We start from the raw sequence: 26,907 nt of genomic DNA, 5'->3' as shown, positions 1-26,907 counted from the left end.
ATATGTACAGTCGTCCCTTGGCAACCTTAGGGGATTCGTTGCAGGACCATTGCAAATACCAAAATCTGTAGATGCTCATTATCTTTATATAAAATGACAGAATATTTGCATATAGCCTATGCATATCCTCCCATATACTTTATTCTTTTTGTTAATTTTTTTTATAATTTTGTTTAATAAAGTAGAGCAGCCGGGCATGGTGGCTCACGCCTGTAATCCCAGCACTTTGGGAGGCCGAGGCAGGCGGATCACCTGAGGTTGGGAGTTTGAGACCAGCCTGACCAACATGGAGAATCCCTGTCTCTACTAAAAATACGAAATTAGCCGGGCACACCTGTATTCCCAGCTGCTGGGATTACAGCTACTTGAAGCTGAGGCAGGAAAATCGCTTGAACCCAGGAGGTGGAGGTTGCAGTGAGCTGAGATCATGCCATTGTACTCCAGCCTGGGCAACAAAAGCAAAACTCCGTCTCAAAAATAAATAAATAAATAAATAAATAAAGTAGAGCAGAATCTCACTATGTTGCCCCAGGTCAGTCTCAAACTCTTCAAGCGATTCTCCTGCCTTGGCCTTCCAGAGTGCTGGGATTACAGGCATGAAGCATCGCACCTGGCCCCTACCATATACTATTTATTTATTTATTTATTTATCTGAGACGGAGTCTCACTCTGTCGCCCAGGCTGGAGTGCAGTGGCGCGATCTCGGCTCACTGCAAGCTCCGCCTCCCGGGTTCATGCCATTCTCCTGCCTCAGCCTCCCGAGTAGCTGGGACTAAAGGCGCCCGCCACCACACCCAGCTGATTTTTTTTGTATTTTTTTTAGTAAAGACAGGGTTTCACCGTGTTAGCCAGGATGGTCTTGATCTCCTGACCTTGTGATCTGCCAATCTCAGCCTCCCAAAGTGCTGGGATTACAGGCGTGAGCCACCACGCCCAACTTATTTATTTATTTTTTTGAGATGCAGTCTCACTCTGATGCCCAGGCTGGAGTGCAGTGGTGTAATCTGGGGCTCACCACAACCTCTGCCTCTCAAGTTCAGGCGATTCTCCTGCCTCAGCCTCCCAAGTAGCTGGGATTACAGGCGTGCGCCACCACGCCCAGCTAATTTTTGTATTTTTAGTAGAGACAGGGTTTCATCATGTTGGCCAGGCTGGTCTCAAACTCCTGACCTCAAGTGATTCGCCCACCTTGGCCTCCCCAAGTGCTGGGATTACAGGCATGAGCCACTGCGCTGGGCCTACCGTACACTTTACATAATCTCTGGGCCAGGTGCAGTGGCTCATGCCTATAATCCCAGCTGTTTGGGAGGCAGAGGCAGGAGGATTGTTTGAGACAAGGAGTTTAAGACCAGCCTGGGCAACATAGTGAGACTCTGTCTCTATTTTTTTTTTAATTAAAAAAACAATTTTCCGGCCAGGTGAGGTGGCTCATGCCTGTAATCCCATCACTTTGGGAGGCCAAGGTGGGCAGATCACCTGAGGTCAGGAGTTCGTGACCAGCCTGGCCAATATGGCAAAATCCCATCTCAACTAAAAATACAAAAAAAGTAGCCAGGCATGGTGGTGTGAACCTGTAATCCCAGCTGCTTGGGAGGCTGAGGCAAGAGAATGGCTTGAACCTGGGAGGCAGAGGTTGCAGCAAGCCAAGATCTTGCCACTGTACTCCAGCCTGGACAATGGAGCAGGACTTCATCTCAAAAATAATAATAATAACCTCTAATCTGCAGTTAGTTTAATCTATGGATGTGGAACTCACAAATACAGAGGGCTGGTTGTATACACATTCATATATACTTTTTTTTTTTTTTTTTGAGACAGAGTCTCACTCTCTGTCCCCCAGGCTGGAGTGCAGTGGCACGATCTCGCCTCACTGCAACCTCTGCCTCCCGGGTTCACGCCATTCTCCTAACTCAGCCTCCCGAGTAGCTGGGGCTACAGGTGCCCGCCACCACACCCGGCTAATTTTTTTGTATTTTTAGTAGAGACGGGATTTCACTGTGTTAGCCAGGATGGTCTCAATCTCCTGACCTCATGATCCGCCAGCCTCGGCCTCCCAAAGTGGTGGGATTACAGGCATGAGCCACTGCACGTGGCCTTTTTTTTTTAGACAGAGTTTTGCTCTTGTTGCCCAGGCTGCAGTGCAATGACGCCATCTCGGCTCACTGCAACCTCCACCTCCCGGGTTCAAGGGATTCTTCTGCCTCAGCCTCCTGAGTAGCTGGGATTACAGGTGCCTACCACCACCCCCGGCCAATTTTTGTATTTTTTTGTAGAGACGGGGGTTTCACCATGTTGACCAGGCTGGTCTGGAACTCCTGACCTCAGGTGATCTGCCCACCTAAGCCTCCCAAAGTGCTGAGATGACAGGCATGAGCCACCGTGTCTAGCTTCTTTATGACTTTCAAAAGAAAACTAGAATCCAACCAAGAATCGCATATTACAGCATTGTATTTGACCAATAAAGTTTAGATTAAACCAAATGAGCTTCTCCCCTAGAGAGAGCATGGAGAAAAAGGAGAAATGCATGGTAGATAGAAGAACTTTGGCTACTGAGAGGATGAGTAGAAAGAGGAGCGGAGAAGGCTCAGAAAGAGCTCAAGCTCCTGAAACAGACTCTGAAGGGTCCTTTCTAAGTCCTGGGATCACTTGAAAATCTTGGACAGACCTGGCCACCCCAAGTTGAAAGTGGATGGAGGACTATTTTCTGCTTCTTGCCAAATTTCTCCCCAACACATGCAAATTCCAAGGTGGATTCTGGAATTTATACCTGCTGTCTTGATGTCTTTTGAGGTTTCATCCCATTTTCAGAATTTGACCACCGTCTCCTCTTCTCCCCTTCTCTTAGCCCGGGTGGGAGCTGGGGGAGGGGTTGAGCAGGCCCAGCCTCCTCTTGCTGAAGAGTGACGAAGGAGTGTGTGTGTGTGTGTGTGTGTATGTGCGTGCGCGTGTGCATCTGTGTGTGTGCATGCATGTGTGTGTGCATGCATGTGCACATGTGGCCTCTCACATCCTTCAGAGGAGCCCTCCTTGAACCCATGGGCCCAGGACCCCACCCTCCTGTTGCTATGACAACCACTTCTGTGAGGACTCTGGGAGTAAAGAATTGTGAATGTGTGGTGAGGGAGGGAGGGGGACATGCCAGTCTCATGGCATTAGTGATCATAGAGCTCTATGATAATGAAGAAGAAAGAGAATGGGTCCAGGCCGGGCGCGGTGGCTCACACCTGTAATCCCAGCACTTTGGGAGGCCGAGGCGGGCAGATCACGAGGTCACGAGATTGAGACCATCCTGGCTAATACAGTGAAACCTCCTCTCTACTAAAAATACAAAAAATTAGCCGGGCGTGGTGGCGGGTGCCTATAGTCCCAGCTACTCAGGAGGCTGAGGCAGGAGAATGGCGTGAACCTGGAAGGCGGAGCTTGCAGAGAGCCGAGATAGTGCCACTGCACTCTAGCCTGGGCGAGGGCAAGACTCCGTCTCAAAAAAAGAAAAAAAAAAAAAAAAGAAAAAGAAAGAGAATGGGCCTTTATCGACTCTCAAAGCCGGCAGGGTATGGGACACAGCCAGGAGCAAGGGCAGGGTGATTCCTGAAGTTCTGCTTGGTGTTTATTTATTTTACAGTGTCACTCTCAGGATATGGGCTGCTCCATTCTTTTTTTTTTTTTTTTTTTTTTTGAGACAGAGTCTCATGCTGTCACGCAGGCTGGAGTGCAGTGGCGTGATCTTGGTTCACTGCAACTTCCACCTCCTGGGTTTGATTGATTCTAACTCCTCCTGAGTAGCTAAGATTACAGGCGCATACCACCACACCCAGCTATGGGCTGTTCCACTCTTAATTGGACTCTCCACCTCTCCCTTAGGAGATCAAAGAAGCTTGGGGGGCTTCAGGGGAAGAAAATCCCTCCTTTAACAAATTTGCTGTATCCTTGACATCCATCAACAGCTTCATTGATGACTTGGGCTACCAAGGGAGTGAGGAGCTGACCAGTGTATGTGCCCCACCCTGCATCCCTCCCACCCCTCAGGTCTTGCACCCCTATTCTACCATCATTTGAGCACTTTAGCTCACTAAGAAATACTGTGGCAACCTCCCGTGCATTCTCTACATGCTTTTGATTCGTATCTTTACTAAAACATGGCTCAAATTTGCTTTGAGGCTGGACTCGGTGGCTCACGCCTGTAATCCCAGCACTTTTGGAGGCTGAGTTGGATTGATTGCTTGAGCCTGGGAGGTTGAGGCTTCAGTGAGCTGTGAATGCCCCACTGCACTCCAACCTGGGTGACAGAGGGAGATCCTGCCTCAAAACAAAACAGAATTACCACTTTCAGAAAAAAAAATTCCACCACCAATAATAATAGTAATATCAACAATAATAGTAATCATAGCTAACATTTACTGAGTACTTACCACATGCTATTTTGTAAGAATTTACATCTCATTTAACTATCATAACAATCCTATAAGGCAGGTACTACTATTTTCCCCATTTTTCAGATGAACAAACTCAGGCACAGGCAGGTTGAATAACTCTCCCAAGACCGCATAAGTAGAAAGCAAAGATGCTAGAGTTTGAGCTCAGTTTGGCTCAAGAGTTCACACACAAAAGAACCACCTCCCAGTTAGCCACTCGATTCTTATTAGTCCTTCCTAATATCCTTTCAATACTCATATGCTCTTAAACGCACTTGGTATAGGAACTTCTTTTTTTTCTTTTTTTGAGATGGAGTCTCGCTCTGTCACCCAGGTTGGAGTGCAGTGGCACGATCTCAGCTCACTGCAACCTCCGCCTCCCGGGTTCAAGCAATTCTCCTGCCTCAGCCTCCCAAGTAGCTGGGACTACCGGCGTATGCCACCACGCCTGGCTAATTTTTTTGTTTTGTATTTTTAGTAGAGACGGGGTTTCGCAGTGTTAGCCAGGATGGAAGAACTTCTTAATTGTCTATTTGAGGGAGGGTTTAAATGCTAGCTGTTTTTTGCTATTGAGCTCTGACACACAATAAACTGTACATATTTAAAGTGTACAATTTGATAAGTTTTGACATATATATATACTCGTGAAATCATCACCACAATGAAGATAATAAACGTATCCATCAAATATGAACAAGCAGGATTGTTCAAATATGAACAAGCAGGATTTCTAGAGCAGGTAAATTAATGGGTGATTATCTGCCTTCCAAAATGAGTCTTTTTTTTTTTTGAGATGGAGTCTTGCTCTGCCGCCCAGCGACTCTCCTGCCTCAGTCTCCTGAATAGCTGGGATTACAGGCACGTGCCACCACGCCTGGCTAGTTTTTGTATTTTTAGTAGAGATGGGGGTTTCACCATATTGGGCAGGCTGGTCTTGAACTCCTGACCTCGTGATCTCCCTGCCTTGGCCTCCCAAAGTGCTGGGATTACAGGCGTGAGCCACCACGCCCGGCCAAAATGAGTCTTTATTTAACCTAAATATTTGCATTACAACCCTTTGAAAAGAATGAGCATTTGGCCGGGTGCGATGGCTCACGCCTGTAATCCCAGCTACTTGGGAGGGCAAGGCAGGAGAATCACTTGAACCCAGGAGGTGGTGGTTGCAGTAAGCAGAGATCACACCACTGCACTCCAGCCTGGGCAACAAGAGTGAAACTCCGTCTCAGAAAAAAAAAAAAAAAGAATGAACGTTTAATGCATTCAGGATATGCCTGTGTATCCTTTGCAGATACTGCTTTGTAGCTTGTCTTTAGTATTTTAAGTGAACGTGTCTTCCGGGCCAGGACAGTGTTTTTTAACCTCTGCTGTCTGCTCAGTTCTCACAGACAGATGGGCACTTGGTTTAGGTTTGCTCTCTGATCTCCATGCTTCTCTGCGGCACTTCGCCTCCCCGCCAACGACAGAGGCAAAGTCCCATATGTAACAGGATGGGTCGGTGGAGAGCATGCTTCATTCCTTGCTCTTGGATTCCCCCAAGGAAGAAGATCCCAGCCTTGTTCAGACGAACAGGCGGAAGCAGAACAAGGTTTGCATTCTCCAGATGAGGAAAAATGAGGTGAAAGAGGAAGACAAGGAGGACAAGGAGGATGAGGAAGAGGAGGAGGACCAGAGAGAGGGGCCCCCTACCTCTTTGCAATCACCTAGGACAGGACAGAGGCAATGCCCGTACTCAAGAATCCGCCAAGTGAGGCACAAGGAGCACCTGAGCATCTTGGAAAGTAGCTTGAGCTTATCCACCAATGAAACCAAGTTGTCTGTCCATGTTTTTGCCAATACTTATGTAGCTGCTGCCACAGGAAGCAGAAGTCAGTGGAGGAAAACAAGGCATCCGACTCTGGAGCAAGGAGGAGCCCGGGTGAGACTGACTCAGCTGTGAGCTTCACTAATGGGTGATGGTCCAGATCTCCACGGGGCTCCAAGGAAAGCTCTGGGCAGAAGCCAGAAGAGCAGAGTGTAATCCTTCCGCTTAGAAATAAAGCACATTTTATTTTTGTGAATGGCATGTGTGAGCCTGATGATTCCAGGTTTTTTTTTTTTTTTTTTTTTTGCTAGATATATTCAATCCCTGCCCCACTTTATCTTGCTGAACATCTCGTTTGCTTGCTCCTTCCTTCGTTGCTTGACCCCAGGAGTTTGAGACCAGTCTGGGCAACATGGTGAAATCCCATCTCTACAAAAAAATATAAAAATTAGCTGGGCATGGGCTGGGCGCGACGGCTCACGCCTGTGATCCCAGCACTTTGGGAGGCCGAGGCTGTCAGATCACCTGAGGTCAGAAGTTCGACACCAGCCTGGCCAACATGGTGAAACCCCATCTCTACTAAAAACACAAAAAATTAGCTGGGTGTCATGGCGGGCACCTGTAATCCCAGCTACTCAGGAGGGTGAGGCAGGAGAATCACTTGAACCTGGGATGGGGAGGTTGCAGTGAGCCGAGATTGCACCACTGCACTCTAGCCTGGGTGACAAGAGTGAAACTCCATCTCGAAAAAAAAAAAAAACACACAAAAAAACAAAAACAAAACAAAAAAACCCACAGCTCAGCCTCTCAGCAACCTTTTCCTAATTGGCCTCCAAGTCAAAGGCAGCCAGTCTTTAGAGTTTCTTTCCCCTCTGGGTTCCAGTCAGTCTTATTCACTCTTTGATGCTTTTTCGATTTTTTATGTATTTTTCCCAGATTTTAAAATTTCTAGTGAGAGTATCGGTCTCAGGCATCTAGTCTACCATTATCAAAGTGGAACCTCCCACTCTTGGCTTATTCATGTTCCACAGAACCGTAGTCCATAACTTCACTGTACAAAAGATAAAACCCCATAGGTGTGGAAAGACTTCCTCAAACTTACATGATTAGTGGTAATGCCAGGTTTAGTCTGAGCTCAAGATTAATAACTACCAAACTTCACTGGCATAAAACCTGTCTGCAAGAGTTTTTGTTTTACTTTTTTTTTTTTTTTTTGAGACGGAGTCTTGCTCTGTCGCCCCCAGGCTGGAGTGCGTGGCACAATCTCGGCTCACTGCAACCTCTGCCTCCCTGGTACCAGCGATTCTCCTGCCTCAGCCTCCTGAGTAGCTGGGATTACAGGCACCTGCCACCGTGCCTGGCTAATTTTTGTATTTTTAGTAGAGACAGGGTTTCACCATCTTGGCCAGGCTGGTCTCGAACTCCTGACCTCGTGATCCACCCACCTCAGCCTCCCAAAGTGCTGGGATTATAGGCGTGAGCCACTGTGCCCAGCCTTGTTTTACTTTTTAACCTAAGGTAAGGGGAGGGCAATCTTGCCAAAAGATCAGAGGATGGAGGCAATAATCTTACAATTCATAGTTTCCTCTACCACACCTGACCTATGGGGAAGTGGGGGAAGAGATCTCAGATACCCAATGGTCTGATGGGGAATGGAAGAATGCAGTCCTCCCCATTCCCAAGTCATATATTATTGATACTTCCATCATCAGTTATCCCTTAACCTTCTCTCTCTCTCTCTCTCTATATATATATATATATAATTTTTTTTTCTTTTGAGACAGGGTTTCACTTTGTCTCCCAGGCTGGAGTGCAGCGGCGCAATCACAGCTCACTGGAGCCTTGACTTCTTGGGCTCAAGTGATCCTCCTGCCTCAGCCTCCCATGTAGCTGGGACTACAGGCCCACACCACCATGCCTGGCTAATTTTTAAATTTTTCGTAGAGACAAGGTCTCCCTATGTTGCCAGGCTAAAACCTTTTAATATTTCTTGTTTTTTTGAGATGCAGTTTCGCTCTTGTTGCCCAGGCTGTAGTGCAATGGCATGATCTCAGCCACTTTTAATATTTCTTAACATCTGTAGTAACTGAACCAAACTTCAAATTCCTCTAGATCACAATTCTTGCCCTGGAAAACCAAGAAGTTGTTTTCAGCCAGCTTCTTCCTCAAAAAAACAAACGCCAACACACTCTCACAACAAAGACCACGCCATTTATTTACAAAGGCCAGTGTGGGAGCTGGGGGAGGCAGGGAGGGAAAGCCACACAGACATCTTCTCTGGACTGCTTGGGACCCTTTCCCACTTGGAGCACTCTGTTCCTCTTGCCGTCATATTCTCAGCCATGGGGTCAGTCCTCCAAGCAGCTGGGCCAAGTAGGAGAGGGAAGAGGTGATATGAGCCTCCTCTGTGCTCTGACAGAGAAATGTCCAATTCCAGATCAAAGGCATCATTGCCACCCTCTCCTCTCCTTCCTCAAAGAAAACTTTCTGGCCTGGAGGGAAATAGTTAAGAACTGAAAGGCCAGGGGCTCTGGAGGAAAAAAACCCTCTACTATTCCCACAAGGCAGTGAGGGGTGATAAGGGTGCTAGTCACAGCCCTGACAGCTTCAGAAAGGGTACCCACATTACCTCTGGGTTACCCAGCATCCAGAGCCCCAAGGGACCTAGCTCTCCCGGATATATATTCCTGCAATGGACTGACCTTTTTACCCACTTGTCTCTGGTGGTGGGAGAGCACTCTGAACCAGAAACCAACAAGGAATCCACTTCCCACCCAACTTAAGAGTGTATGCACACATGTGGATACACATGCACCTTCCCACTACTCACACAGACCCCAACCCCCTTCATGTCTTTTGAGGGGGGCTCAAACTACTGGTGCCTGGGGACACAAGCAAGACCTGGGTCCATGGAAATGTGTGTGTGTGTGCATATAAGCACATGTGCTTGAGGAACTAAAGCCAATATGACCCCTTGTGGGGCGTGGCGCTTAGCTTCATTGGGCTCCTTTCTTCAGTTTAAATTCCATTAGCATCTCTAAGTCTCTTCTGCCAGCTTGGGCCTGGATTCTTCTGCCTAAAAGAGCTATGAGTGCTTCTGCTCCCCACTGTTAATTCCAACTTCCAAGCCTTTTACTCAGGCTGTCTCCCCCATTCCCTTCCTCCGAATAATCTCATTCCCTCCTCTTTCACACGAATTTCCTCTGGGCTGCTCCAGGGTTTGTTAATTCCTGTCCAGAGAGCTGTCTCATCTCCCTCTTCAGACAGGGAGAACAGGCGTCTTCCTCCTTACCCTGGAATTTCCAACAGTTCCCACCAAAAAGTGCTGAATGAACCAGAATAGGGGCTGAGAAGGAAAATTACCACCTGTTTCACCTGCTCCTCCTTCAGAGCAACAAATTCTAGCATTGGTTGGGCTAGGGGTTGGGGGGTAGGGAGAAAAAGAAGGAAGAGAGTTACCAAAAGTAAACATAAGACAAAACCCTAGTGGTATAGATGGAAGACTATGTTCCAGTAAACCAGAGAGCTGGTTCCTCCCTCGACTCTGCACAGCCACTGAAAGTTTAAAGATTGCAAAAGTGGTGTGGGGCAAGGAGGTAGAGTCAATCAATGAAACTGTGAAAACTGTTTAAGTAGCACTGCTCAAGGAGACCAGGAGAGAAGATTCTGTTAGAGACATAGCAGTAAAACCATAATTCTCAGACAGAGCTAAGGGGTTGGAGCCCATGCCTCTAAAGTCACCCTGCTGTTTGGAACGGATGAGGGAGAAGACGGAAGGGATGACAAGCTGCAGAGGGTAAGGATTGACAGAAGAACCGAATGCTGACATCGAGGGAGGGGAGAGGCAGGAGGCATGGGCCGAGGGATTAGGAGAGCTGGGAGCCCAGCAGTCTCTCGATAGCTGCGTTGATGTCCCCTCCTGTGGCAATCAGGGCCTGCAGGTTGGCCTCACGATTGATGAAGCCCATGGAGTTGAGCTGCTCCAGCTGCTGCTGAAATCTCACTTCTGGCGTCTGCACCTGGAGGGGACAGGCCTTGTGAAGTGGGCACAGGACCAATCTTGGGGGCCCTATTTGAATTAAGGGTTTCTAAGACCAGCAGGTCTTCTCTAATATTCTCAGAGTCAATCAGGAGGGCAGGAAGATGAGCTGCAAATGGGGGCCCAGGAGCCTAGGTCCCAAGTCCTAAATAACTGTGTAATGGCCGGGCACGGTGGCTCACGCCTGTAATCCCAGCACTTTGGGAGGCTGAGGCGGGCGGATCATGAGGTCAGGAGATCGAGACCATCCTGGCTAACACGGCGAAACCCCATCTCTACTAAAAATACAAAAAATTCGCTGGGTGTGGTGGTGGGTGTCCTGTAGTCCCAGCTACTCAGGAGGCTGAGGCAGGAGAATGGCGTGAATCCGGGAGGCGGAGCTTGCAGTGAGGCGAGATCGTGCCACTGCACTCCAGCCTGGGCAACAGAGCGAGACTCTGTCTCAAAAAACAAAAACAAAAACAAAAAAACAAACAAAACTGTGTAATAATATGGCAGGCGGATATCTTTTTTAGATTTTCAAGATAACTGATAGGCCTAGATCAGCATATATTCCTCATTACTTTCCATAAACACTGGAGATGTTAACAGGCACTCCAAAAGCCAAATGCTCTGTGGTCAAATAAGATGCATACTAAGCATGACCTCCAAGGCGCCTCCTAATAGTCATCACACGTACAGCCATATGAAAGGCTAGAGAAGGGTCCCAGTTAAGAAGCTATTTAATTTTGTTTCACTGATCAACAGTTATTTATAAAAGAGAAGTATTTCCTTTTTTTTTTGAGACAGGGTCTTGCACCCACGCTGGAATATAGTGGCAGAATCATAGCTCACTGCAGCCTCTATCTCCTGGGCTCAGGTGATCCTTCTATCTGAGCCTCCTGAGTAACTGGGGCTACAGATGTGTACCACCTTGCCCAGCTAATTAAAAAAAAATTTTTTTTTGGCTGGGCATAGTGGCTCATGCCTATAATCCCAGCACTCTGGGAGGCCAAGATGGGCAGTTTGCCTGAGGTCAGGAGTTCAAGACCAGCCTGGCCAACATGGCGAAACCCCATGTCTACTAAAAACACAAAAAATTACCCAGGTGTGGTGGCGCATGCCTGTAGTCCCAGCTACTTGGGAGGCTGAGGCAGAAGAATCGCTTGAATCCGGGAGGCAGAGGTGCAGTGAGCTGAAATTGCGCCACTGCACTCCAGCCTGGAAGACAGAGTACATCTTAAAAAAACAAAAGTGTGTGGTGGCTCATGCCTGTAATCCCAGCACTTTGGGAGGCTGAGGCAGGTGGATCACTTGAGGTCAGGAGTTCGAGACCAGACTGGCCAACATGGCGATACCCCGAGACTAAAGATACAAAAATTAGTTGGGCGTGGTGACAGGAGCCTGTAGTCTCAGCTACTCAGGAGGCTGAGGCAGGAGAATCGCTTGAACCCGGGAGGCGGAGGTTGCAGTGAGCCGAGACTGTGCCATAACACTCCAGCATGGGGGACAGAGTGAGACTCCATCTCAAAAAAAAATAAATAAATAAAAAATAAAGAAAAAAATTTTTTTAGCAGAGAAAGGGTCTTGCTATGTTGCCCAGGCTGGTCTCAAGTGATCCTCCTGCCTTGGCCTCTCTAACTGCTGGGATTACAGGCATGAGCCACTGCACTAGGTCTTTTTTTTTTTTTTTTTTTTTTTTTTTGAGACGGAGTCTCGCTCTGTCACCCAGGCTGGATGCAGTGGCATGATCTGCCTCCCGGGTTGAAGCGATTCTCCTGCCTCAGCCTCCTGAATAGCTGGGATTACAGGTGCATGCCACCAAGCCCGGCTAATTTTTATATTTTTAGTAGAGACGTGGTTTCACCATGTTGGCCAGGTGGGTTTTGAACTCCTGGCCTCAAGTGATACACCTGCCTTGGCCTCCCAAAATGTTGGGATTACAGGCATGAGCCACCATGCCCAGCTTGCACTAAGCCTTTTTTTAAAAGAAAAAAATTTTTACACACTGGGTCTCCCCGCGTTGCCCAGGCTGGTCTCGAACTCCTGGCCTCAAGCAGTCCCCTGCCTTGGCCTCCCAAAGCACTGGGATTACAGGCATGAGCCACACTCCTGGCCTGGCTTTTTTTTTTTTTTTTGAGATGGAGTTTCGCTCTTGTTGCCCAGGCTGGAGTAAAATGGCACGATCTCGGCTCACTACAACCTCTGCCTCCCAGGTTCAAGTGACTCTCCTGCCTCAACCTCTCGAGTAGCTGGGATGATAGGCATGCGCCATGACACCCAGCTAATTTTGTATTTTTAGTAGAGACGGGGTTTCTCCATGTTGGTCAGGCTGGTGTTGAACTCCTGACCTCAGGTGATCTGCCTGCCTCTGCCTCCCAAATTGCTGGGATTACAGAAGTGAGCCACCGCCTGGCTAGCTTGGCTTTTCATTCTTGTCATTCCTCTAATTATCTCCTGTAAATGTTTGCCCAAGGGGTATTTGGAAAGCACAAGCCTTGATTATGAACAAAAGACTCTTATAGCGGCCGGGTGCGGTGGCTCACGCCAGTAATCCCAGCACTTTGGGAGACTGAGGCAGGCGGATCACGAGGTCAGGAGATCGAGACCATCCTGGCTAACATGGTGAAACCCCGTCTCTACTAAAAATACAAAAAATTAGCCGGGCGTGGTGGTGGGCGCCTTTAGTCCCAGCTACTCGGGAGGCTGAGGCAGGAGAATGGCCTAAACCCAGGAGGCGGAGCTTGCAGTGAGCTGAGATCCGGACACTGCACTCCAGCCTGGGCGACAGAGCGAGACTCTTATAGCTAGAAAGAGTCCAGCAAGCACCATCCACCTGGTGTTGAAAGGAACAATGTTCGATCCAGAGAAAAGACAGGACTTGCCTGGGGTCATAGAGAAAGTCAGCCACTAAGGCCCCCTGACTTGCAGTATAAAAGCCCTTTCTGGATGGGTGTGGTGGCTCACGCCTATAATCCCAGCACTTTGGGAGCCCGAGGCAGGCAGATCACCTAAGGTCAGGAGTTCGAGACCAGCCTGGACAACATGGTGAAACCCCATCTCTACTAACAATACAAAAAAATTAGCCGGGTGTGGTGGCGCATGCCTGTAATCCCAGCTACTCAGGAGGTTGAGGCAGGAGAATGGCTTGAACCTGGGAGGCAGAGGTTGTGCCATTGCACTCCAGCCTGGGCAACAAGAGCAAAACTCTGTCTCAAAAAAAAAAAAAAAAAGCAAGCCCTTTCCAGTGCTCCTTGTTGCTTCTTATCACAGTCCACACAATTTTTTTTTTTTTTTTTTGAGATGGAGTCTCGCTCTGTCGCCCAGGCTGGAGTGCAGTGGCACCATCTTGGCTCACTGCAAGCTCCACCTCCCGAGTTCACCCCATTCTCCTGTGTCAGCCTCCTGAGTAGCTGGGACTGCAGGCACCTGCCACCACGCCTGGCTAATTTTTTTTTTTGTATTTTTTAGTAGAGATGGGGTTTCACCGTGTTAGCCAGGATGGTCTCGATCTTCTGACCTCGTGATCCGCCCGCCTCAGCCTCCCAAAGTGCTGGCATTACAGGCGTGAGCCACCGCGCCCGGCCAGTCCACAGAAGTTAACTTGGGTTGCACCTGGACTGGACACCACCTAGTTTAGCTCTCTCGTGCCTTGCACAAAGCTGGGTAAACATACATTTTGGTTGAATGGCTTTTCCAGATGAGTCACAGAGGTCAGAGAAAGGTTCACTCGAGGTAGGTCATCCCTGCCCCTCCTGCCAGCCCCTGGCCTTGACTTTCCCAGGGCTTTGGTTACCTCGCAGAATCCCCCTCCCCAGAGTCTCAGAGATGGGGGCTGCTTTAATTATCAAAAGGATCCTTTGATATAAGCAGAAATGGTATAGTGTAAATTCTGGAGGTGGAATGCCTGGGTTTGAGTCTTGGCTTCATTATCTACTAGCTATGTAAGTGAGTAAGCCACTTAACCTTTCCGGGCCTCAGTTTTCCCCATCTTTAACACAGAAATAATAATAATAGCTTTCTCATGAGGCTATTGTGAGGAATGTGGTAAATGAGTCGTAAATGAGCTCCAAAATCTAAAGCATTTAGAACAGTACGTAGTGCACGGGTAAGTACCATTACTCTTCTCATCTCTATTTCACATCTGCACAAACTGAACTCAGGGAGGATCAGTAACCTGCCCAAGGCTAGCAAGTGGCAGAACAGGACCTGACTCCCAAGCTTGCCCTACTGCCTCTATTCTATTGCTTCCCTTGAAACCTCCCAGGATCAAAGTGGTGCTCCCAGCACCTGCCCCCACTGCCTCATGTACCTGTGAGTTTCCACTTCCAGCCAAAAGCTGGATCATCTGCTGCATGAGTTGCTGCTGGGCGCTGGAAGCCCCTGTTGGAGAAGATGTGGCTGGCGTGGCTGGTGAGGAAGTGGGGGCCTCGGGCGTAGACCCTGCGTTGCTGCCTGCTGAGGGTGCTGGGGTCCGGGACATCCCAAAGGAGCCAAGGCTGTAGGCAAGAGAGACCAAGAGGTAGGAGATGGCATCCAAAAAAGGGATGAGAATGTGAGATCCAGAAGGAAAAGCAGTTGGAAGAAACAGGAAAACAGACCCTCAGAGACACAAAGGATGCTGAGAGAGTGGCAGAGAGAAGAGTTGAAGGGGAGAAGTTGCTAGAACCTTGCTGCCCTCCTGCCCCCCTACCCTCACCTGGGTACCAGCCCAGGGGCCTCGGTCTGCAAGGTCTGTAGTCCCTGCTGGATCTGCAGCAATGCCTGCATGGCTCGGGGATTGGTAAGGATGGAGAGTGACTCTGGGTTCTGCATCTGGTGAGAAATAAGCAGAGAAAGGCATCAAGAGGTGGCAGGAAAGAGGAGACAACCTCAACTAGGAGTCCAGAGTCAAGCTCTGCCCCAACTTCATTTCCACCCATTGGGCTTCAGGGACTACCCCTTGCCCTCAACTTCCACCCATCTAGGCTCCTCACTCACCTGCTGCAGGAAGACTGGGAGCTGCAGGCGGAGCTGCTCCTGCAGTTGGGGGTTCCCCGCGAAGAGCGGCACATTCACCATCATCTGCCAGGGTGAAGGTAGCAGGGGGAGACCTGGGCCTTTTCGCCCTAAGAATTTCCCCACAGCCTCAGACTCCCTGGGCACCCCCTACCACTGCAGGAAATCTGGCCAGCTTCTCCAGGGATCTCAAAGTATCCTGAAGGCCTAAGTGGGACAGTGAGAGGAAATGGAACTATGCTCTGGGTAATGAAGAGTATGAGGAGTCAGGCTGCTCAGCCCTGGGTCTGATGATGATGAGGACAGCTAACATTTCCAGGTATACAGAACTTACTCTGTCACACGCCATGTTCTAAGCACTTAACGTGTATTAACTCATTTAATCCTCACAACTATAGGAGGTAGGAACTATTGTTATTATCATCTTACAGATAAAGAAACTGGGAGGCTAAATAACTTGCTTAACTCACACAGCTGGGAAGCAGCAGAGCTTGGGATGCAAACCCAGGCAGTCTGGCTCCACAGTGTTTTGACCACAAGAAACTGCCCCCAACCAAGAGGAACTCTCTCCCCAACAATACTCTCCTCATGCTGGTTTGATACCTGAGCAGCAAAGTCGGGGTTCTGGGCAAGCGTCTGCATCATGCTGCGCATGTAGGGTGCTGAGATCACATTCTGCATCAGCTGGGGGTTCTCAGAGATCTGCTGGAGGAGGGCTTGCATTTCTGGGCTATTGAACATCCCTAGGACAAGGCGGAAAAAAAGAAAACAGGAGAGAAAGGGTCCAGATGGAAACCGAAGGCCTCACTTCAAACACCGAATGACTACAAAACTCAGAAAAGCAATGGTCCAGTGGGCACCCTAGGATTGTGGCATCCCAAGTCCAAGGTCATCTTGCCCTGCTTTGGCCTGGCCCCTTTTCCATTTACTTGATAAGGACAAGCCAGCTAGGAACTGGGTCTGATTTATGCCTCTCTGGACTGTTCCTGCCATAAGCTCAAATTATGTCCAATTTGGAAAGAAATGATTAAATATCATCTAGATCAAACTTGTCTTAGCAGCAGAGACCCTTTCCTCATGCTAAATCTCACTCAGAAACCAAGTGTGTTAATGGTCTGGCTGGAGCTGGGGCAGGAGGGCTGCAGCCTCTCCCATTGGTTCCTTCCTCATCCTGGAGATGAAGACCTTTCCAGGATGCAGGAGCACAATTTTAAAATCATGGATCAAGTTCCAGTCCTTACTTTACAAATAAGGAAACTAAAACACACAGAGGGAAGGAACTTTCCCAATCAAGATATCCCCCAGAGTGCAGAGAAATTAGAGCATCTGCTGAAGACATCCCCCAGGCCATGTGTACAGTCATAGTCCAGATAAATGGAGCATCCTCTAGGGTTGTGCAGTGCATAACCTGTTCTTCTGTACGTGGCAAGCCCTGCACATCCCTTTCCCCCAGCCTCACATCTGCCTCTCCCCAGGTCTGCCTTGATTCCTCTCCAGCCCCCTCTCCCCACAGCAGTCTGAACCTTTTACACTGGATAATACCAGAGGTGCTCATGGAGCTTAGGAAGTGGGGCCTGGTTTACTCATGAGCTATTACTTAGGTCACTCCTAGGGATATCAGGACATGGCCAGAACCAGCCCTCACCCGGCCACTATCCCAGACGGCAGAGCCCCCTCTGTGGCCTCGATAGTCTCACCTCTGTCTTCAAAATCCTGGAGCAGTATGAACCCCATTCAGTCCTGGGACAGAGGGGCTGCCCTGGTGACCCCACTAAGCTCCTTCCATCCTAGGACATACCTGACCCCAGGCTAGCCGCATTGATCCCAAAGGGGTTCGAGACTGTCGGGTGCACCTGGCTGGTCCCCGATCCTCCGGTGCCCTCCCCACCGGACCCGGGGGCCTGGGAGGTGGGGGGCGAGGGGCTCCAGGGGTTAGGGAGGGGCTCTCGATTCTCAGTCCGCAGAGGCTGGGAGGATGAGCTGTCGGAGTTCCCGGCCAGGGAAGAGAAGGGATTGTTGCCAAACTGGGAGGAGGGAAAGGTTTTGGGTTAAGGACTGAAACAAATCAGGGACAAGGGCTAGGCCCATTCTCTCCTCTCACTTAATAGCCTCCCCTTCCCCAGAAAAGGGAGAGAGATCTAAGACCTTGGAGGTCCTCAGTTCAGTTCTTTGCCCCACAATGGATAGCTCCTTCCTTGCTCCATAGGGTGGGAGCTAGCTGATGCTAGTGACTGGATAACTGAAACTCTCAGATAATTGAAAACTTCCCATCCCCCCGGTGGCTTTCAATATTTGGTCTCTAATCATCTCCTGTGTAACCCACTGCACTTTACACACAGTTTTCCCATTGTGTAGCCAAATATTTGTGTTCCTGTACCTCAAGGGGCAGAGACAATGTCAGATTTGCCTGTGCACCCCCAGCCCCGACACTAGTAGGTGCTCAATAACTAACTACTGGCTTAATGGGAGTGGGCTGTCAAACCTGGCTCTCTACTTGAACCCCGATCTTCCCTTTCCCCAGCCTCCTTGGACTAATCCTAACTCCCCAGAACCTTTCCCTCACTCCCCAGGTCCCCTACCTGGCATTCTCTGTCCATCCAGGCACACCACAGTGGCGGCCCCTAGCAGAACACACCTCCAGCAGAATATGCCCTCTCTAGGTTTTCCCCTCCTGCTCCAAACCCTACCTCTACACACTGGCTACTTCAGATGGACAGGCCTCAGTTTACTTCTGGTCCCCCTTGCCCTACCATGCTCCTCACTGTGCCCCCAGGATATCTCAGGTCCATACCCCATGGGATGGTGTGCTTCCCAAAGGCAACACCGGAACCTCCTCCCCTCCAGCACCTAGCACAGAGCTCTGGCTGAGGGAGTCCCAGACTCAGTTTTCCCTACTCAGCCTTTCTTGTGGTCTAAGAGCTCAGCAGCTCCCTCTCCTGAGTTCCCAGGTGGTCCTACCTCAGCCCCTCCCCACCATAGGGTTTCATATTGAGCTGCATTTCCTGTTCATTGAAAGTGGGTCATGGGGACCGGGGCTAACCAAGGATTCTCCTACTCTGAGCTGTTTCCTTCACCTCACCAGATCCTGTTCAGATAACAGAGCTCACAGGCCAGGGTTCAGGCACCATGGTTTCAGCCTCTGTGCCTGTTTCAGATTTCTTGTTCTGATACTTGCCTAGCACCTCACCCCACCTTGTTCTGGGCTCACTTTATTCTTCCTGGTACACTCTAAGGACGAAATCTCTTTTCCTGAACTACCCACAGTGATAACAACCATCATTTATTGAGCACCTACTATGTGCCTGACACATTTATTCTAATGCTTATAATACTCCTCTAATACAACAGTTCTCAAAGTGTGGTCCTGGGACCCCTGCAAGCATTAAAACTGTTTTCATATTTCTAAGACATGAATTTGTCTTTTTCACTTATTCTCTCATGAGGATACAGTGGAGTTTTCCAAAGTCTACATGACATGTGACATTGCAAACTGAATGCAGATCTGAGAACCAGCTGTCTTGTAGTAAGCTAGACATCAAAGAGAACTACAAAAATGTAAAACAAGTCCACACTTTCCTCTACAGTTTTGTTTGTTTTGGAAAATAAAGTTATTTTTCAAAATAATGTTATTTATGTTAACTTGTAATAATTTTTTTTTTTTTTGAGATGGAGTCTTGTTTTGCTGCCCAGGTTGGAGTGCAATGGCACAATCTCGGCTCACTGCAACCTCCGCCTCCAGGGTTCAAGCAATTCTCTTGCCTCAGCCTCCTGAGAAGCTGGGATGACAGGCACCCACCACCACGCCTGGCTAAGTTTTGTATTTTTAGTAGAGATGGGGTTTCGCCATGTTGGCCAGGCTGGTCTCAAACTCCTGACCTCAGGTGATCCACCCGCCTCAGCCTCCCAAAATGCTGAGATTACAGGCATGCGCCACTACGCTCCGCCAACTTGTAATAAATTGTCATTTTTAAATGAAATAAATATTTTAAAAGTTTCTCAGTTTTAGGCCGGGCACGGTGGCTCACGCCTATAATCCCAGCACTTTGGGAGGCCGAGGTGGGTGGATCACCTGAGGTCAGGAGTTCGAGACCAGCCTGGCCAACATGGTGAAACCCCATCTCTACTAACAATACAAAAAAAAAAAAAAAAAAAATAGCTGGGCGTGGTGGCGGGTGCCTGTGGTCCCAGCTACTCGGGAGGCTGAGGCAGGAGAATCACTTGAACCCGGGAGGCGGAGGTTGCAGTGAGCTGAGATCATGCCATTGCACTCCAGCCTGGGCAACGAGTGAAACTTCGTCTCAAAAAAACAAAACAAACCAAAAACACAAAACATTTTTAAAGGTTGTATTAAAAAAAAAAAAAAAGTGGCCAAGTGCAGTGGCTCACACCTGTAATCCCAGCACTTTGGGAGGCTGAGGCAGGCAGATGACAAGGTCAGGAGTTCGAGACCAGCCTGGCCAATATGGTGAAACCCTGTGTCTGCTAAAAAATACAAAACTTAGCCAGGCGTGGTGGTGCAAGCCTGCAGTCCTGGCTACTCAGAAAGCTGAGGCAGGAGACTCGCTTGAACCCAGGAGGTGGAGGTTGCAGTGAGCTGAGATCGCGCCATTGCACTCCAGCCTGGGCGAAACAGTGAGACTCTGTCTCAAAAAAAAGCAAGTTAAAATAATAAGACCAGCATGGTACCACCTCATATTTAAAAATTTGATAATAATAGACGTTTATAGACATATACATAGGTAATAAAAGAATCAGAATGATAAACCCCAACTTCAACTTCAGCATAGTAGTTACCTCTGGAGAGAAAAAGAATAGGAGAGGGGAGGGGTTTGTAAAGGCTACAACTCTACCTATGTCTTATTTGCAAATATTAAATATGTCTAGGAAAATAAACAAAATACTAACAACATTAGTTACCACTGAGGTAGAAAAGAGCTGGCTGGGAGATGGAAACAGAGGGATCCCTTCTGTAAACCCTTTTTTAGCCTGTATACTTTTCCATACTTTTTTGGAATACCCTTTTGTTTACTTTGTGTAACTTGTGAATTTTTTTTTTTTTTTTTTGAGATGGAGTCTCACTCTGTCGCCCAGGCTAGAGTGCAGTGGCACGATCTTGGCTCACTGCAACCTCTGCCTCCCGGGTTCAAGCGATTCTCCTGCCTCAGCCTCCCAAATAGCTGGGACTACAGGCATGTGCCATCATGCCCGGCTAATTTTTTGTATTTTTAGTAGAGATGGGGTTTCACCATGTTAGCCAGGATGGTCTCGATCTCCTGACCTCGTGATCTGCCCACCTCGGCCTCCCAAAGTGCTGGGATTACAGGCGTCAGCCACTGCGCCTGGCCAACTTTTGCATTTTCAAACATACAAACATAGAATGTGTTTAATGTAAAATTAAATTTTTAAAAAGAACCATGGCCAGGCGCGGTGGCTCACTCCTGTAATCTCAGCACTTTTGGAGGCCAAGGTGGGCGGATCACGAGGTCAGGAGATCAAGATCATCCTGGCTAACATGGTGAAACCCCATCTCTACTAAAAATATAAAAAGTTAGCTGGGCGTGGTGGCATGTACCTGTAGTCCTAGCCACCAGGGAGAAGGCAGGAGAATTGCTTGAACCCGGGAGGCGGAGGTTACAGTGAGCCGAGATTGCGCCACTGCATTCCAGCCTGTGCGATAGAGCGAGACTCCGTCTCAAAAAAAAAAAAAAAAAAAGAAAGAAAGAAAGAACCAAAAGGGCACTGAAATTATATATGGCAACATGTTAGGGCAACATTGATTAAAAACCAAAAAAAAGAATGTTACATTTTTATCTATTTTTTTGTGTGTACTTGAATAGGATTCATAAAGCATTTTTAAAAGTGTATAATCCTGGGGCCCAACCCCAGAAATGGATTCAATAAGTAGCTCAAAGGTGGGGACCAGGATTCTCATTATCAACAAGCTCCCCAGGTGATTCTGATGCAGGTGATCCATGGACCATATTTGAGACATGCTGTATCAGGGCTGGCGTCTGACCTCAGGCCTGCCATGTGACCTTTGAGCCCCTGGTACAAGAAGTTTGTCAGGATGTCAAGTTCCTTGGATGCTATGCCTCAACCACTTCCACAAGGACCTCTGCTTATCTTTTGTCCATGCCAAAATGGACCATCCCCCGATATGTACTGTTGAGAACTGCCTTCAAGCCAAGGCCCACCCCTCAGGGGACTGGGGAAAGAAAGAAGAGCAGACCCAGGTTTGCCTGGGGTAGGGGTAGGGAATCTCGAGCCCAGACAGCCCAACCCACTACCCTGGCCCTTGATCCCACCTGTTCCCGGGCAGCACTGAACATGGGCTCCTGGATGTCCGTGTACATGCGGCGGAGGGCATTATACCCTCCAGGGATGCTCTCAAGGTTGCTCAGGGCCCGGTCCTGGTTCCGCATCATCTCTTGCATCATGGCTGGATTCCGAGCAAGCTCCATTGTCTGATCAAGGGAGAGAGACAAAATGGGCCCCGGAACGAGGGGAGCACCAACCTAGGAAAAGGGTGGGCCTTGAGGAAGGGGGTCTGTATCAGGATCAGGACCAGGGCCCAGGAACTGCCCCACAGTGACAGGGAGTAGAGTAAACTGGACTTCCTTCCTCTACTGTAATCTTGGCTCCAAGCCTGCCTCCCTGTGGGTATTTTGGTTGGCTTTTTCTAGTGGAGGACAATGATCCCAGCTGAAGTGAGGGCAGCAGCTTCCCTCCCTTAGGCTCAGAGTGTCCAAAGAAGTGTCAGGGTGCACAAGGAAACTGAGTCAGAAGAGACACAGAAAGAAAGGGGAGGAGGCAGAAGAGAAAATTAACATCTACTGAGAACCTACTGTATATGGGCACAGGGCCAAGTAGCTTACGGAATTCAAGTCATGTAATCTCCACAATAACCATCTCAGGTGTTTATTTCTGTCCCTATTTTGCAGATGAGCAAATAGGCTCAGAGATGTTAATTGACTTGCTGCCCTGGGACACACAGTCACTGAGTGGTGAAGACAGTGTTCAAAGCCAGGTTGGTTGGTCTGTCCAAGACCATACTGTGATTCCTGGTAAATGACTGCAAGTTGGGGAACGAAAGCGTTCAAGCTGGAATAAAGCTACTGACACCCTGTAATTCCCACCCCCAAGTCTTTGCTCTGCCTGAACCTTGAGAAACACTGAAGATGGGGGCTTTCTTCTATGGAGCCAATGGCACAATCTCAATAAGAGGTGGCTATGTCAACCCCGGGGGAGTTCATCACAGAAAAATAAGTGTAACTACTTGTTCCCATTCAACTTGGAATACCTTCCCTCTCCTTCCCAAACGTGCTCCACACTTGCCTTTTCTAAGACTCCTTTATAACTGATATGCCCAGCTTCCCAGAACTCTGATCTCGTCCTGTAATTCATTTGTTCGATAAATATTTACTGCATGACTACCACGCACCAGGCACTGTTCTAGACAGTGAACAAAACACTCACAAGTCCTTGACCTTACATAAATTATCTTCTGGTGAGTCCAGCACTGGTGTCCACAGCCCTGCTGGGAAGATCGTCTACCTTGGTCCTCTGGTGGAGCAGACCATGAGCTGGAACTCCCAAAGAGCAACATCACAACAGTCTCTCCCCTGGTTCTCCATTCCCAACTGGGCCCTGCCCAGCCACAGTGCTCCCCAAACAACCTACTATCTTTCACTCCCAGGCCTTTATATTTGCTGTCCCTCGGCCCTGAATGCTCTTCTCTTTCTTTCCCCCTGGTTCGTCTTCCGCCTTTGGGTCTCAGCTTGGTGACATTTCTTAAGGCCTCCTCTAAGCCTTAGGGTAGGGTCAGGAGCTCTTCTCTATGCTCCTAGAGGATCCCGTGATTATCCTTCTGATAGCAATGGCCACATTGTATTCTAATCGCCGGTTTACTTGTCCTACTTCCCTTTGACACCTGGAATTCCTGAAAAGCTAGGCCTGTCTTTTCATCCCTGTACCTCCAGTGTTCAAAACTGCTGAATACACGAATGAACAAATCAATGTAGGACAAAGTAGGAAAGGCTGGGCAGGGCACGGCTGGGCACCAGTGTCCTCCAGCTCTCCAGCCCTCTCATACTCACCTGCCTCATGAGTTCAGGGTTATTGAGCATGTGGCTGATCTCAGGGTTCCGCTCCATCAACTGCTGCATCTGGGGGTTGGCCATAATCATGTGACGCATCAGGTCAGGGTTAGACATCATATCCTGGACCAGGGGGTTCTCCATGATCTGCGACAGCATCTCAGGATTGGACATCAGCTGCCTCTGCATCTGCTGCTGCAGCTCCATGAAGTTGGCAGAGCCCAGGCCCAGGCTGCCCAGCCCCAGGATGCCCCCAAAGCCAGCTGTGGGAAGGGGGCAGGGTCACAGTCTGCCACAAGAACAGTGTCCTCACTTAGCCAGAGCCACTGAATTCAGATCTCCAGGACACGCCCCAAATGCTTCTCACATGTCCCTCTTCCAGTCATTCCCACAGCCCGGCCCTGATCCACTGCTGGCAAAAAAATGTGAGCCTACTAGACTGAGGCCTCTCTGAAGGCTGAGGCTGTGCCAAACACAGAACTGAGCAGAGAGAAGGCAACCAGCAATGGTCTGTTGAATGAGTGGCCCATGTGGCTACTGCTGGATCCAACTTTTCCCCAGACTCACAGGGTCTTCCATTCCCTTTACCTAGGGTTCCCCACATCCCCAACCCCATTTCTCCCCTCACTCCTAACCCTTAGCCATGGTCCCCACCTCTGAGAACTCCTCAGACTAGTTTCTTCCCCAGCTTGACTCAAGTATCAATGTCTGGAACCCTATGTCATGGGGTCCCCTATCCCCATCAGACCAGGAGCAGGAACTCCTGTTTCTCCCTCCTCTTGGCTTTCCCCAACTCCCCAACCCCAAACAAGATTGTGCTATCCTCTCTGAGGGCTTACAGAGTATGGACGCAGTAGCACTGGGGGATCCCTCCCCAGCCCCTGGAGAGGGCCCCCCACCACTGCTCCTCCGGCTTCCACTGCCAGCATCCGAAGAGGCACTGCCAGAGGTGGAGGGCTGGGCAGGGGTGGCGGGTGAAGCAGGCGTGGTGGAGGGTGCTGAGGCAGGGTCAGGTGTGGAGGGGGAAGAAGCAGTGGCAGCAGCTGGATCTTGAGCCCTGAGGACAGAGAAAGGAGAATCCTGTTGGAGTGAGCACTAGAAGAAGGAAGGTACCGTGACAATCTCTGTGCTTGCTATGGGACAACTATTTTAACCCAAGACCCCTCCTGAGCAGTCCTGAGGCTGGAGTGGGGTGATGGCAGGAGGGCAGTCAGTAAACCAGCAGAGGGAGAAAGGAGCTAGTATTATCTGTCTTCAGGGCATTCTGGGAATGGTAAATCAGGTTCCCTTCCCCTAGAGATGAGATCATATTCATCCAGGAGCTACCTGCCTGGGCCTCAGCTTAGGCCCTCTGGGTACAGTTGAGCAATGAGTGAGGAAGTATCAGATGGGGAGGCCCAATCAGAAGCTGGATCTGCTCTGCTCCTGAACTTACTTCTGAGGGGTCTTGATGACCAGATGGACAGTGAGCCCGTCCTTGATTCCGTGCTGGTTCAGTGTGTCCCCATCCTTGAGGATCTTGCCTGCGAAGATCAGGACCAGCTGATCCTGCTGAGCCTTAAACCTCCGGGAGATTTCCTCTTTGAACTGTGATCAAGAGGCAGAGGTCACTGTGGAGGCTACCTGGACTCCCCCTACCAGGGACCTTGACTCTTTTTCAACACCTTCTGCACTCTCTTGCTCTCATCTCTAGTCATGGGAAGTCCTTTCTGTAGTCTCGACGCCATTCCTCCAGCTGCAATAAGCATCTCCTTTCTTAACAAAGGAGATGAACCAGTGAGAGGCTCTTCTCTCAGCTCCATCCTAGAGTCTCCCACCCTAGAAAGCCCTTGCTGCTATCTGCCTCCCAGCTTCAGTCCCTCCACCTAGTTCTCTAAGGCAGAGCAGCCTCCTCCCATCCCAACTCCTTCAACAGCTTTGGACCTTCAGCCTTCTGAGACCCAATTTTCTCTCCTCTCTATTCCCAGTATTCTCTTAACAACTACAACAAATAGATGCCAGTTATTGAGCACTACCTATTCACCAGTTAAAGATATAGTATATTAATTGTTATTTTCATTTTATTATTATTTTTATCTTGAGACGGAGTCTCGCTCTGTAGCCCAGGCTGGAGTGCAGAGGTGCGATCTTGGCTCACTGCAACCTCCATCTTCCGGGTTCAAGTGATTCTCCTGCTTCAGCCTCCCGAGTGTCTGGGACTACAGGCACGCACCACCATGCCTGGCTAATTGTATTTTTAGTAGAGACGGGGTTTCACCATGTTGGCCATGCTGGTCTTGAACTCGTGACCTCAGGTGATCCACCAGACTCAGACTCCCAAAGTGCTGGGATTACAGGTGTGAGCCACCACGCCCAGCCGTATCTCCATTTTAAAGATGAGAAAACTGAGGATCAGCGAGGTAAGGTAACTTGCCTCAGGCAGACCAGAACTCAGGTCTTGACACCAAAGTCCAGGCTCTTAACTAAACACACTGCCTCTCAATGAGAGTCGTTTTCAAATTCAGCTTTGTAGGGAACATACAGTATTTAAATTCTGAAATTTAGTAATTCTATGTGGTTAGGGAGGGAGCAAGGATGGAGTTAGACTTCCCAAATTCTACCAGCCCCTCCAAAACACAACACAAAACAAAACACAACACACACTTTAAGTAAAAACAGTGCACTTGTTAAGCAGAGGCTGCTTCCAGATCCCTCTCTTCCAACCAGATGGCCTATCTTAAGCCCCGCCTATGTGAAATTATGGAGCGGCCACAGGGGGTGGCGAACACAGGCAACAGTCCATCATTCAACAAGATTTTATTGAGCACCTACTGCACACCGTGTAAATCTCAGAAGAGCTGAGAACCAAATGTAACCACGTCGATTTGAAAGAGTGGGAAGGATCTGGGCACAGGGAAATCCTCCCCCGACAGCCCCGTCGCTCAGAGAACACTGGGCGTTCTCTGAGGCACAGAGTAGGCGCCGGCGCTCTCCGCCTGCCCCCGGACCATTCTCTCAGTTAGCACCTAGCCCGGGCCCCCACTCCGGCACACTCCCCTCAAACCCAGGGTCCTTCCCTCTTCCCGGTGCAAGGTGTCCCCTCCTCACTCTCCACCACGCCCCCAGGCCACAAGGCAAAACCCGCCCCTCAACACGCGCCACGCTCCCCCAGATCTCCCCTCGCAGGGCGCCCCCTACCCTCCTCTCCTTGCCTTCAGCTCCTCGGAGTCCCAGCTGGCCCCCGCCCTCCTCTCCGGGGCCCTCCGGGACGCCGGACCGTCAGAGAGGCCCCCCCATCTCTTCGCAGACCCCTCCTCCGCGCTCCCCCCGCCCCCCGCCTGCTGTACTACCTCCTTGACCGAGGCTCGATCGCAGATCACAATTTCCTCCTTGTCCTTGGGGGTCTTGACGGTGACCCGAATGGGGGGCCTCGTCTCGGCCCCGCTCGGCTCCGCCATGCCGCCGCCGCCACCCGGCCGCCCGCCAGCCCGCCCGGCTCCTCCTCCTCCCCGCCCGCCCGGCCGGCCCGGCTCGGCTTCTGCGCCTCCAACACTCCCCTCTCTCCACCTCTCCCCTCCCCTCCCCTCCCCTCCTCTCTCCTCC

At 49.6% G+C, this 26,907-nt stretch overlaps 1 protein-coding gene across 1 annotated transcript; it reads right to left on the bottom strand.

Moving 5' to 3' along the window:
* Positions 1–8,404: 8,404 nt before the first annotated feature.
* UBQLN4 (ubiquilin 4) lies at positions 8,405–26,864 on the bottom strand. Its single transcript, XM_031010859.3, has 11 exons — positions 26,655–26,864; positions 24,761–24,912; positions 24,165–24,382; positions 23,326–23,588; positions 21,535–21,693; positions 17,028–17,253; positions 15,833–15,972; positions 15,212–15,295; positions 14,931–15,046; positions 14,544–14,730; positions 8,405–10,232 (listed from the first exon to the last, which is right to left on the bottom strand). The coding sequence occupies exons 1-11, from the start codon at positions 26,760–26,762 to the stop codon at positions 10,080–10,082; spliced, it is 1,806 nt and encodes a 601-aa protein (XP_030866719.2). The 5' UTR covers positions 26,763–26,864; the 3' UTR covers positions 8,405–10,079.
* Between the last annotated feature and the right edge of the window lie 43 nt (positions 26,865–26,907).

The sequence above is a fragment of the Gorilla gorilla genome, chromosome 1 (assembly GCF_029281585.2).
Source record: "Gorilla gorilla gorilla isolate KB3781 chromosome 1, NHGRI_mGorGor1-v2.1_pri, whole genome shotgun sequence".
Lineage (NCBI taxonomy): Eukaryota > Metazoa > Chordata > Mammalia > Primates > Hominidae > Gorilla > Gorilla gorilla.
This window is presented reverse-complemented; position numbering and strand designations above follow the sequence as displayed.